The 12165-nt window shown below is 58.4% G+C and overlaps 1 protein-coding gene across 1 annotated transcript in view; it reads left to right on the forward strand.

Annotated features, from left to right (window-relative positions):
- Nucleotides 1-533: 533 nt before the first annotated feature.
- Nucleotides 534-12165, forward strand: part of SULT4A1 (sulfotransferase family 4A member 1) — a 33179-nt gene continuing 21547 nt past the window's right edge. Inside the window, exon 1 of the mRNA XM_046014050.1 lies at nt 534-755. Coding sequence (XP_045870006.1) covers nt 587-755 — 169 coding nt within the window. The 5' untranslated portion in view covers nt 534-586. The remainder of the gene's footprint in view (nt 756-12165) is intronic.

Genomic DNA, 12165 nt, shown 5'->3' on the forward strand with positions numbered 1-12165 from the left:
GCACCCGTCACCACCTGAGATTATCTCGGTTACTGACGAATATAAGCTCCAGGAGAGCCGGGCTTCTGCCTGATGTAGCTCGGGAACCTGGGCCAGTGCCTGGTAGGGATCAGAGGGTCCCTAAATATCCGTTAGATGAACCTTTAAGGTCACTTCTCGCGGGAGCGCCCGTGAGCCTGCAGAGCGCGCGCGGAATGACGGCGTCCGCGGGTGGATGAACGAACGCGCGCCGGCGGGGATGCGGACTGCGGGCGCGAAGGAGGCGGCGGCGGCCGGGGGTCCCGTCCACCGCAGGGCGGGTAAACCGCGGCTCGGTGCGGAGCAGGCCCGGCCCGGAGGCCCCGCGACGTCACGTCTGCGGAGGGCCGCCGGCGCGCGGCGGGCGGGGCCATGACGTCATACCGCGGAGCGCAGGCGGGGCTGGGCGCGGGCCGGGCGGCGCCGTGACGTCACGCCTGCGGAGCGCCGCGCGGCGGCTGGGGCGGCGGGCTCGGGCGCGGGCGCGGGCGCGTGTGGGGTGCGGGCGCGGGCGCGGGGCGGGCCGGGAGCGGGCGGCGCGGCTCCGGGGCCGGGCGGCGGCGGCGGCATGGCGGAGAGCGAGGCCGAGACCCCCAGCACCCCGGGCGAGTTCGAGAGCAAGTACTTCGAGTTCCACGGCGTGCGGCTGCCGCCCTTCTGCCGCGGGAAGATGGAGGAGATCGCCAACTTCCCGGTGCGGCCCAGCGACGTGTGGATCGTCACCTACCCCAAGTCCGGTGAGCCCCGCGCAGACCCCGCCCGCCCGGCTCTGCGGCGCGCCGGCGCCTGGGGCCTCCCGTCGGGGGCGGGGGGGGGGGCGGGGGGAGGGGACGGAACATCACCGGGCGGGGTGGGGGTGGGGGTCGGCCGGCATTTGGGGAAACCAAGGCCGGAGACCTTCCGAGGTGGGCCCGGCTGTCCACCGCTGGACTGGACCGTGTGTCCTGGGGATGGAGCCTGTTAGGCCGGAGCTTCCAGGACTGGCCCAGGGCCGCTCGCTACCCCTCCCTGCAGCCCCTCCCGTTACCCAGCTGGCTGTGTAACCTTGGGCAGTCACTTAACCTCTCTGTTCCTGGGCCAGGTTCAGCTTTTGATGAGTGCAAAGTCTTGGTGATCATTTGGGAAGGGGGCTAAAACGGGCGTCAGGGCGTCCCTCATTTTCTGCGTGGGCACCGGGTGGGGGATGGGATCAGCCATGCATGTCCGGTGTTCCCTTGTTTCAGGGCCGGCCCCCATCACTCAGGTGGCGTCAGGCAGGACCCAGGGCATTCATATTTCCCAGCATTAACTGACCTCATACTCATGATAGTCGTGTAAGGTAGAGACGGCCATCTTCACTTTACAGTCTAGGCAGTGAGGCTCAGAGAGGGGCAGTAGTTTGCCCAAGGTCACACAGCTGATAACGGGCAGAGCTGGGATTTAAAGCTAGGCTGGTCTGCCCAGGACTGGATGTACGAGATCATCATGTGGTGTCCCTTCTGAGGTTTGCAGGGAAAAGAGGCCGCTTCCCTGTTCCTGGAGCACACCTGAGGGTTTCCCTTGTTGCCACTGTGTTGGAGAAGGAGGGAGACACTTGGATCCAGACTGGGCAGTGTGTCTGTAGCTGGTCTAGACAGTGGCCAGCCTGGAGGTCATGTTGGCTCAGCGGCAGTGCAGCTTGCTGGCAGAGCTGATTGCCAAGGTCTCCCAGCTGTCGCAGGGTCCTAGACTCCTGAGGGGTAGGCCTGATCCTCTGAGGAAGACTGAGGACGGGGCCTCAGCGGCCAGTGGGACATGTGTTGGTGGGGGAGGGGAGCTTGAAGAAGTCTGAAGGTGCTGCCAGGCTGTCCTTGGGAAGGGGGAAAGGGAGGAGATGCACACAGGACGCTTGCCGTGGCGAGGGGCTTTCCTTGCGCAGCAGCCCCACAGCCCCATGGGTATGGGGGACTCAGCCTTTTTCCTTCAGAGCCATCGATCTCCTACAGCTGAGACCCCCAGCTTGGTGTGGGGCTGTGCTTTGGACCCACGTTAAAAGTGAGAGCAATCGAGACTAAAGATCATCTCATGTCCGTTTAGGACAGGGTTTGCCTCCAAATGAATTGTGAAAAACTTGGTTTGGGGAGAGCTTTAGGATTTTTGAATTGCAGATGAGGAGTTCTGCTTCGTGTACCTTCCTCCATTTTATGAAGTTAAGAAGCTGGTGGGGGAGGAGGCACGGGCTCACTTGGGGCTCCTGGGGCTGCTTTAGAGGGATCCTCCATTGGGGACCCTGGTGTGGTTCTGCAGGGACCTTTCTGGGCACCTCGATGAGGAATGAGGTGTTAGTTTAAGGCGGTTTTCTAGATGACCCAAGCTCAAATCTGGTTGGCAACTTGCATCTTGCAAAGACAGATGAAAGCACACTCTGAACTTTTTATTAAGACGAATAAACAGGGCTCTTTCCCTTGGTGACAGAAAACCCAGTGGTGGCCTTGGGACCCTCGTGCCTTGCGTGAGATTCCTGCAAGAACCCTAGAGAGCTACCTCTTTTTTTTTTTTTTTTTTAAGATTTTATTTATTTATTTGACAGACAGGTCACAAGTAGGCAGAGAGGCAGGCAGAGAGAGAGGGAGAAACAGCTCCCCACTGAGCAGAGAGCCCGATGCGGGGCTCGATCCCAGGACCCTGAAATCATGACCTGAGCCGAAGGCAGAGGAGAGCCACCTCTTTAAAGCTTAAAAAAAAAATTCCCAGCAGCCCTTATGGCCTTTCCAGGCTCTTACCAGTGCCTCTGAAGGCTTTCCTTCTCCCCACCCCACTGTTGCTCAGGTTTGTTACGTGAAATGAGCAAAGGGGTGGAACACTGGTCTCCAAAGTCTGTCGTGAAGATTTTTCTCTCAGTCAGAGAAAAGGGCCCTGGAAGCATTGCCAGAGGCCTCTGCCGGCAGGAAGGGCCAGTTCCAGTAAGCCGCTGCCCTTGGGTGAGGCTGAGACTTGGTTTTTTTCTGCCATGAAATTGGCAGCTTAAATTGCACAGGTGCTGAGGTGGCCACAGCCCTTGGGTCTTGGGGGCCGTTTTCTGGAGCCCAGGCCGCCTGCGGCTCAGGATGGACCCAGAATGCTTTAGGAATAGGTGAGCAGCCACTTACGGAATCCCGCAGGCCAAGTACTCTGCCCCGCTTTGGAGCTGTGGTTTCCGCAGGGGCAGGGGAGACCGTCTTACCACTTCGCTGGACAGTGATGCACGAACACCCCCTGCCCATGCCAGCTGCACGGCGAACAGGGGAAGGGGTCCTGTCATTCGCGCTGGCCTTCCCTCCCTGCTGTGCCCACACAGGAAGGCCCTTCCCTTCCTGTGTGCTGGGGCTGCAGAGCGAAGTCTCACCTGCTGTCCTCAGTGAGCTCACCGTCTGCTGGGGGCGTGGTGCCAGGATCCGGACCAGTAGCCAGGGCTAGCAGAGGCCCCAGAGGGAAACCGCAGGCTCCTCGGGTTTCCAGTGCCCAAGTCTGAGAGATCGGAATGACCTTGCAAGTGGTCAGAACCGGAAGGGCTTGTAGAGCCCCTTGTCCTCTCCCCACTACCCCACTGATGGTGAACAGGGGTTCCCGGGGCTGGAGCGTCTCTGGTGGTAATTAGAGCCTGTTTTTTTCCCCCAAAGCTCCACTATGCTCTAGAAGCATTTTCTTCGTTTCTGACATTTCAGCTCAGGGGACAGGTCAGGACTGCACTGCCCACTCTAGGAGCCTCTGGCCACATGTGGTTTTTTTAAATTCAGTGAGTCGAGATGAAATATAAGTTGAAATTCAGTTCCTCAGTAGCACTCGCCGTGTCTCGGGTGCTCAGTAGCCCCACGTGGCCGTGGCTGTCATGTTGGATTACAGGGACGTCGGGGACTTCCGTCGTGGCTGCAAGTTCTCGGGCATGGTACCCGTTCAGACTGTGTTGCAGATACTGGGAACCCACTCTGCCTTCTGGGGACGACTGTTGTCTTTATCTCCGTCCTGGTGTGTCATCATTCGTTCTTATAGCCTCTTTGATCCAAGGCGGTCGTAGTGCTAAATTGGCTTGTCTGTGGGAAGGTCTCAGGACTGTCTGGCTGGGTGATGGGCATCACCGCTGGTGGTCTTGCCAGCAGGTTCCCGGTCCCCAAAGTCACGGACCATTGACTTGGGCTATGCTCCTTACCTGGGCCGGAGTGCCCGCCTCCTGATGCTGTTTTCCTTTGCCGCCCTGAAGGGCATCCACGCTCTCCCGTCACTGGTTAGGAGGGAAGAAGTGAGTCACTGCTGAGGGGTGAGAGCCCCTGGGTCCTGGCCCTGCCTCCGTCCCTGGGTGACCTCGGTTTGCCCGTGAAACACAAGGGGCTTGGACCTGATGGACTCCCTTGAGTCTTAATTGTTAAGACAGCCTGGGGTGGGGAGGCTAGAGGGAGCCCTCAGGTCCCAGGCAAGGTGGATGACTTCCTTTTCTTTTTACGTGCGTGTCACTGTGCCTAGGAGAGGCCGGTTGGGAAGTGTTGCGAATGTGACACTCTCCTCAGGGAAAGGGGGTGACATTAGGAAGCCAGGCTCCTGAGGCTGAAAGCTAACTGACAGGGTCAGGTCAGGGGCCCAGGAAGGAGGATCACTGGAGGACTGCATGGAGGAGGTGGCCTGGGACCTGATGTGAGGCAGGGTGGGATTACAGATTTCAGCCCTAATCCCAGTGTCTGCCTCTCTTGAGCCTCAGAACAACCCTGTGTTCTTATGGTTGTTTCCATTTTGTAGATCGATACAGGTCCAGTGAGGGGAGTGGGGGAAGGGGTGGAACCAGCATCCGAGCGGGCGGTTTTTACTTGCGGATGGTGGTGATGAACAAGCCCCAAAAGAGTGGGAGGAGAGATGGGGGGATGGGCACCCGCATTTGCCCAGCACCTGTTCGGGGCCAGGTGGGTCCCAGGTGTTTACGTGCGGCACCTCGTTTCATTTCCTCCCGCCTGGGGAGGAGGCTGTTCACGGCGTGGACCAGGAAGCGGGCTAGGAGATGTTGAGGGGAACTAGTGGGCAGAGGTTTGAAGCGTGTGATGGGCGCTCTCCCTTCTTCTTCCTTCCCCCCTTTCCTTTCTGTCCTCCTTCCCCTGCTCCTTCCCTTTGCTCTCATCCCCACTGTCTGCACATAATCCAGGGGTCGGGATCGGGGAAGAGGGTGGCATGTCTAGGCTCCTGGGTTGGCAAGGGGGACCCCGTTCCTTACCACCGCAGGACCTTGGAGGAGAAAGCCTGAAGACACCGTCCCCAGGGCTCTGGAGAGTGAAAGGAGCAGGGGCCTCTGGAAGGAGTGTCTTCTGGCCCTAGGGGACTGGGAGGAGATCCTGATGACCCCCCAGCGCCAGGGTCTCGTCCTGATTCCTTATTCCTCCTTGACAGCGACAACTTCTCCAACCTCTCCTCTGCACACATCTTGTATCCAGTGCTCTGTCCCCTCCCTGCCCCCACTGCTGGGGAACCAGGGCTCCCAGGGCCTGGGGATTTCTGGGAAAAGCAGTAATTAGATCCTGTCTTCCCCCTCCAGCCCTCCACTCCTAGAGTATTTTCGTGTTTCTGGCATTTTCGCTCAGGTGACAGGTCAGGACTGTGCCGCCCACTTCAGTAGCTTCTGGCCACATGTGGCTTTTTAAATTCGATGAGCTGAGATGAAATGCAAGTAGGAATCCATTCCTCAGTAGCATTTGCTGTGTCCAGGTGCTCAGGAGCCACGCATGGCCTGTGGCTGCCCTATCGGGCTGCACCTGGTAAGCTCTCAGACGTGTCTCCCCCCGCCTCCGCCCCTGCTCCAGTCGTGGGCTTCTTCCTCCCTCGCCTGGAACATGCATGGCGTCCCCTCTTAGTTTACCTCTTCCTCCTCGGCAGCCGAAGTGACCTCTTAGAAGCAAATCCGGCCTTGGTCGCTCCCTCATTAGACCTCTTCACTGCCTCTTTGCCTTCAGGCAGCATTGAACTCCGCAGCCTGTCTTTCTGGGACCTGGGACCTGCCCTGTGCTTCCTCCTTACTTGCGGCCGCAGGAACCGGTGGGAGACGCCCAGTTTGTTCTTTCTTGCCTTTGCTCCTGGTGTACCCTTCCCGCCCCCTCCTTCTCCTTCCTCTCCCCTCTGATCACCTGATGAGTTCTTCTCATCTTCAAGATGCTGCTCATCCCTTAAGCATGGGACCAGCCATCCATCCTCCCCGGGTCCCCGTCCTGGTACTGTTCAGCCGTGTCACCCGGTCGTCTTCTGGCTTACATAGTTTCTGTGGACGAGTTGGCTGTAATTCTTTGTTCCTTTGTGGAGGGGGTCTTTTCTCTTCAGAGCGCCTTCAAGATTTTCTCTTTGTCTTTGATTTTCTGCACATTGAACATGATGTGTCCAGGTGTCTGGTTTTTTTGATTATCCTGCTTGGGGTTGTCTGAGCCTCTTGGATCTGTGGTTTGTTGCCTTTCGTTATTTTTTTTAACATTTTAAAATTTAAATCCAATTAATTAACATAATGTATATTACTGATTTCAGAGGTACAGGCCTGTGACTTATCAGTTTTCTCTAACACCCAGTGCTCATTACATCACGTGTCCTCCTTAATGCCCGTCCCCCAGCTACCCTGTCCCTCCACTGTCCCTCCCCTCCAGCAACCCTGTTTGTTCCCTCTGATTAAGAGTCTCTAATGGTTTGTCTCCCTCTCTGGTTTCATCTTGTTTTCTTTTTCCTTCCTTTCCCCTAGGATCCTCTGTTTTGTTTCTTAAATTCACGTATCAGTGGGATCATGCGATAATTGGCTTTCATTATTTTGGAAAAAGTCTCAGTTATGAGCTCCTCCAATATCTCTTAGTCCTGTTCTCTCTCCCTCCTTCTAAGATTCTGGTTCCGTACGTGTGAGATAAGTATCGTCCTACAGCTCTTGGATACTCTGGTTTTTTCACTCTTTCTCATTCTGCTTGGGAAATTTCTGTTAACTATTCAGTTATTCGGGTCCACTGATTCTTTCCTCCACTATGTCAGAGCTGCAAAGTCAGGTCTGGGAGACATTCAGAAGCACTCCACATTCCTGTTTCTGTGATTTAATTTTTCCTCTACCATTTCCACTTCCAGTTTCCATGTTGCTGCCAAAATATCCTGTCTGTTCAAGCATGTTGTCCACTTTTCCATGAAGTCCTTTAACATATTAAACAGACTTATTTTAAATTCTCTCGAGGCTGATTCTGTTGACTGATTTGTCTCTTGACCTGTAACAATTCCTTTTTCTGGCTTTTTTTAAATGAGCAGTCCTTTTTGATCGAATGCTGGACATAGTGTACTGACTTTAGAGATGAAGGTCAGTTGTATTTATGCTTGGAAATGGGCCTGTCTTTTTTTTGCCAAGCCATTAGCTTGGAGGGGGAGTCAGTCTGGTATGAGTTGGGCTATATTTGGGTTCTGTGGTTGCTTTGGTCCCTTGAATGACCGCTCGTTTTAATTCCGGTCGCATCACTTTGTGCTTAGCATGGGCTGCGCTTCTGGAGGGTCTTTCCTCATTGTTCCTGACCCACACATGCTTGTCCCCACACCCTTGTCCTTCCCCCAGGGGTGGACTATTGTTATTGGTGACTCCGATTTGCTGGCTTAGAGAGGAGGGGTTTCGAGGGGGAGGGCTCGGGGTTTCTGCCTCGAGACTGCCCCGCAGCTTCTGCTCTCTGATGCACTTGGACTTGGGTGAGGATCTTATGGCTCCAGCCTTTGCTCGCTCACGTAGGAGCCGCGCTCCTTCCAGCTCCCTGCATCCCGGGGAAGCGGCGCTGCTTCCTCATCTCTTGACGGTCAGATGAGGCAGGGGGCAAGCCTGAGTTTCTGGAACGTCGGACAGGGAGCCGCATGGCATGATGCTCTGTTGTTGGTAGGGAGCGAGGACCCAGCACAGGCTTCCGGGGTGCATTAAGGCAAGCAGAGGGGCGGTTGGGAGGTCGAAATGTCCCCAAGGTGCGCTCTGCTTGGGTCTTGGAGAGCCTGGAGCAAGGGTCAGAGTGGGGAAGTGAGGAGGGAGGGGTCTCAGGAGGTGAGGGGAGGAGGTGGTCTCAGGAGTGGTGCCCTTGTGGGTCCTGCGGCTCTCTGCCTGCTGGGGCCGCCAGATGGTGTGGGAGTGCCCCGGGGGCTCCTTCGGGGGGCGGGAGGGCGGTGCTCCGCGGCCAGCTCCTGTCCCTCAGTGCGAGAGGGTGTTGAGTGCGCTGGCTCCTGGCCATTTGCGGCCTCCTCCTCCTCCAGGGGCTGAGTGAGAGGCGGGCACAGCACTTGCAGGTGCTGTCCAGGGTGGCTGGGCACCGAGAGGGTCCGCTGGAGGAGGGGCGGCTTACAGACACCCGGGCCCGAGTCTCGGTTTGGGGCGAAGCCCTCACCCTTTCTGTGTCCTGCTCTTTGAAGTGGGGTGACGGGCTCCGTCTCGCTGGGCGTTGGGGAGGATGGCACGTGGTATGGTGCCTGTAGTGCCCTGCGGGGACCTCGTACCTTGTTAGCCCTTGTTTCACTTGTCCCCTCTTTCATGGCCACTCCACCTGGAACATTCTGTGCTTGTTGCTGTGTAAGAGGCCGCCTGGACTCAGTGCCTTAAAACCAGACTGATACTGTAGCCTAGTGTCTGCTGTCCCTGACCTTGGCTAACCCCCCACCCCCGGGGGAGGTGTCTGTGGGTCAAGTGGAGGCTTCGGACAGGGCTGTGCAGCCCTCCTCCAGGTGATGCTTCTCCTAGCGCCGGGACCTGCAGGCCAGCTCTGCATTGGCCCTGGCAAGTGGCTGGTTGTGCCCAGAGTCACAGAGCGAGGTGCTGCCTGCTCACGGCGCGGAGCGTGGACGGGACACGGTGGAGGCGGGGGGCCCTGCTGCTCTGCCCAGATGCTTTTCTAGCTCGAAGCCCAGGAGAGTGTCATGCTTGGAACCTGAGGGGTGGAGGGGTGCCGGCCATGTCCGGCCCCCCAGACTTGGCGGGAAGAGTGAGGCTGGGCATCTGGACCCAGACTCGAGGGGCCTCCCCTGCCAGGGACTGTGGCCGCCTGGCTGGCTGAGGGCTGGGCGTGCTGCGGCCACTTGACGTCATCTCCGTGGGAGGCGGTAGTGCTGCCCCGCTGCCAAGTCCGTCTCCCCTTGGTGTCCAGCGGGGGCCCAGATGCTGGCACGGGGGCTCTGTGGGCCCAGAGGCCAAGTTCCCACAGTGGTTCGGGGGGTCCCAGCCCCTTCCTCCCTCCGCCTCACCCTTGTTCCATCCCCAGCTGTGGGGGCTCAGGGTTAGAGCTGAAGCCTGCAAGTGAGAACACGTGGCTCCAGGCCTTGGTTTTGCTGCCCACTTGCTTTGTGAGCTTTGGGGTCTGTGTGTGTGCGTGGTCTGCGTGCATATGTGTGGTGTGTGTGTGTGTGTGTGTGGTGTGTGTGAGTGCGGTGTGTGTGTTGTGTATATGGTAGTGTGTATCAAGGTGTGTGTGTGGTGTTTATCATGTGTATGGTGTGTGTGTTATCTGTGTGTAAGTGTGGTGTGTATGAGTGTGTCGTTTGTGGTGTGTGTGGTGTGTATGAGTGTGTGGTGCGTATGAATGTACGTGGTGTGTGTGCCATGTATCTGTCGTGTGTGTGAGTGTGTATGGGGTTTATGTGTGTGTGGTGTGTGTTTTGACAGGTGTATGGTGTGTATGAGTGTGTGTGGTGGGTACGTGTCGTGTGGTACGTATGCGTGTGTGCTGTGTATGAGTGTGTGTATTAACGTCGTGTGTGTGGGGGGGTGTGTCGTGTATGCATGTGTGTGTGTGAGTGTGGTGTACTGTATGAATGTGTGTGTGTGAAAGTGATATGTGTATGAACGTGTGTGTCATGTGTGTGTGTGGTGTGTGTGAGTGCGGTGTGTGTGTTACAGTATGTGTGTGGTGTGTGTGTGGTGCACGGGCGGACGTTCTGGATCAGAGTTTGGGGTTCTGGGTTCATGGCTGCTGGTGTCTGGCCTGGGGCGGTTCGTCTCTCAGCCGGTTCTTGGTGTGTGAAGTCGGATGATGGCGGCCACCTAGGGGCTGGTGACAGTCGAATGAGGACATGGCTGAGCTGAGGTGACCGTGCCCAGGACACCGAGCACCGCCCCACTGTCGTTGACGTGACTGCGGGTGCGTGTGTGAGCCGTGCCCATCTGCAGCCGAGGGACTGCGCTCCGGGGCGCCGCAGATGCCCGCGTGTCCGGGGGCTCCTGGGAGAGCCGAGAGGGCCCAGGTGGAGTCTTCCGGGATTGGGGACAGGGGCTTCCCCGGCGGTAGATGGGCCTGCTCTCCCCCCTCTTCCGAGGGGGCATCTGGAGGCCGTAGGGCCTGTGGGGAGAGAGCAGTTCCCACGCCCGGGGCGGGACCTGGTGCTGGATGGCCTGGGCCTGCTCTGCGGCCGCAGCTTCGCACGCTTGGCTGTCGCTGTTTCTGCACGGGCCCGGCTATAACGCGTTGCTGTCCGGTGACACCAGAATGCCTGCGTGCACATTCCGGGGAAGGGCACACGTCGCACACGTGGGCTCATCTCTGCTTCCTCTTAAGACCTCACTGCGGACGGTCAGGGGGTAGGAAGGTCTGCAACCCTCAGAGAGGGAGGGACAGTGACTTGGGATTTCAAACACGTGCAGATCCCACGGTCAGACGCAGTGACCGAGCCTGAACCAAGCTAGCAGGCGGAGAGCTGGGACGCCATCAGCCGGAGGGCCACAGCGCACCAGCAGTTCCCGCGGGGCGGGGGGGCTCCAGCAGTGGGGGGCACCTGACACCTCCGAGGGTGGCAGCTGTGATCGGGGACAGACGACAGACAGGAGGCCGTCGCAGGCACGTTTCTTTCTTTTCTTTTCTTTTTTTTTTTTTTTAAGATTTTATTTATTTATTTGACAGAGAGATCACAAGTAGGCAGAGAGGCAGGCAGAGAAGGAGGGGGAAGCAGATTCCCCACTGAGCAGAGAGCCCGATGTGGGGCTTGATCCCAGGACCCTGAGATCATGACCTGAGCCGAAGGCAAAGGCTTAACCCACTGAGCCACCCAGGCGCCCCGCAGGCACGTTTCTTTGGGGAATTTGATCCGGGGAGGCTGTGGACTCGGGGATGTCGAGCATAGTTTTCGGCTGGGATATGGTGCCAAGTCGGAAGCGGGGGTCACCTGAAAGCTAGGTTCCCAGCCCCCTCCCCTGCTTGGCTCCTGGGATGCAGGTGGACCCCCAGCACAGGGAGCGGATGAGCTGTAACGATTCCCTCGGGCTCCGCCGGGAGACACCCGGGCGAGGCCGCCCCAGATGCAGCAGGACCCACGGTCAGCAGGCCTTCCCCCCACACATGGCTGTGTTCTCCAGGGGCTCGTGCTCACCTGCCGATGGACTCAAGGTCACCAGGTCTTCCTCTCCAAAACGAGGGACAGAGACCTGCAAAAACAAAAGGCAGGAGAAGGGAGCTTGGCGGTGCGTGGAACAGGAGAAAACCCAAGACGGGGGACCCCGCCCGCCCCCCGCGCTCCTGGCTCTGGAGAGCTGCCTAGAGAGTGGGGACACGGTGCCTCCCTACAGAGACGACTGGCCAGAAGGGAGCAAGGCCAAGTCCGGACAGAACTCGGGATGAAGAGGACAGTCGTTGAACATTCTGAAGACTCAGTTGCCAGCTTTGGATGGCCAAGTGGAGGAAATATCTTGGGAAGTAGAAGAAAAGGTTTTATGAAACGCTGGTGGACAGGAGCCAAGAGATAAGAAAATGGGAGGATCCCGGAATTCCAGGAAGAAAACAGTACGGGGTGGGGGGGGAGAAAGTGACGGAAACGGGGATGTCGGGCGCACGAGGGCGTGAGCTGGAGCCCCCCGACGAGCTGGCAGGATGGAGCTGGCCAGAGCACGCTGCCCTGGGGTCTCGGCGTCTCCAGAGCCGAGATGGGCCGCGCTTGGAGGATGGGAAAGCGGGCGCTCCGCGGTCCCAGCACGAGCAGCCGGGGTCGGGACTGTGGAGCGCGCATCTGGGGAGATGCTCCCCAGCCCGGGATTCTGAATGCAGCCAAGCTGCCCGCCACGAGTGAGGAAGGCGCGGATGCTCGCCTGCTCGGCCCCACGATCAGGAGGCCTCGAGAGGCCGAGCTCCGCCAGCACGTGGGAAGACCCCAGCGAGGGGCACACAGAGAGGGGATGCGGTGCTTCCAGGCCCAGGAGATCGTGGGCAGCCCGTGGTGGAG

The sequence above is a fragment of the Meles meles genome, chromosome 7 (genome assembly GCF_922984935.1).
Source record: "Meles meles chromosome 7, mMelMel3.1 paternal haplotype, whole genome shotgun sequence".
NCBI lineage: Eukaryota > Metazoa > Chordata > Mammalia > Carnivora > Mustelidae > Meles > Meles meles.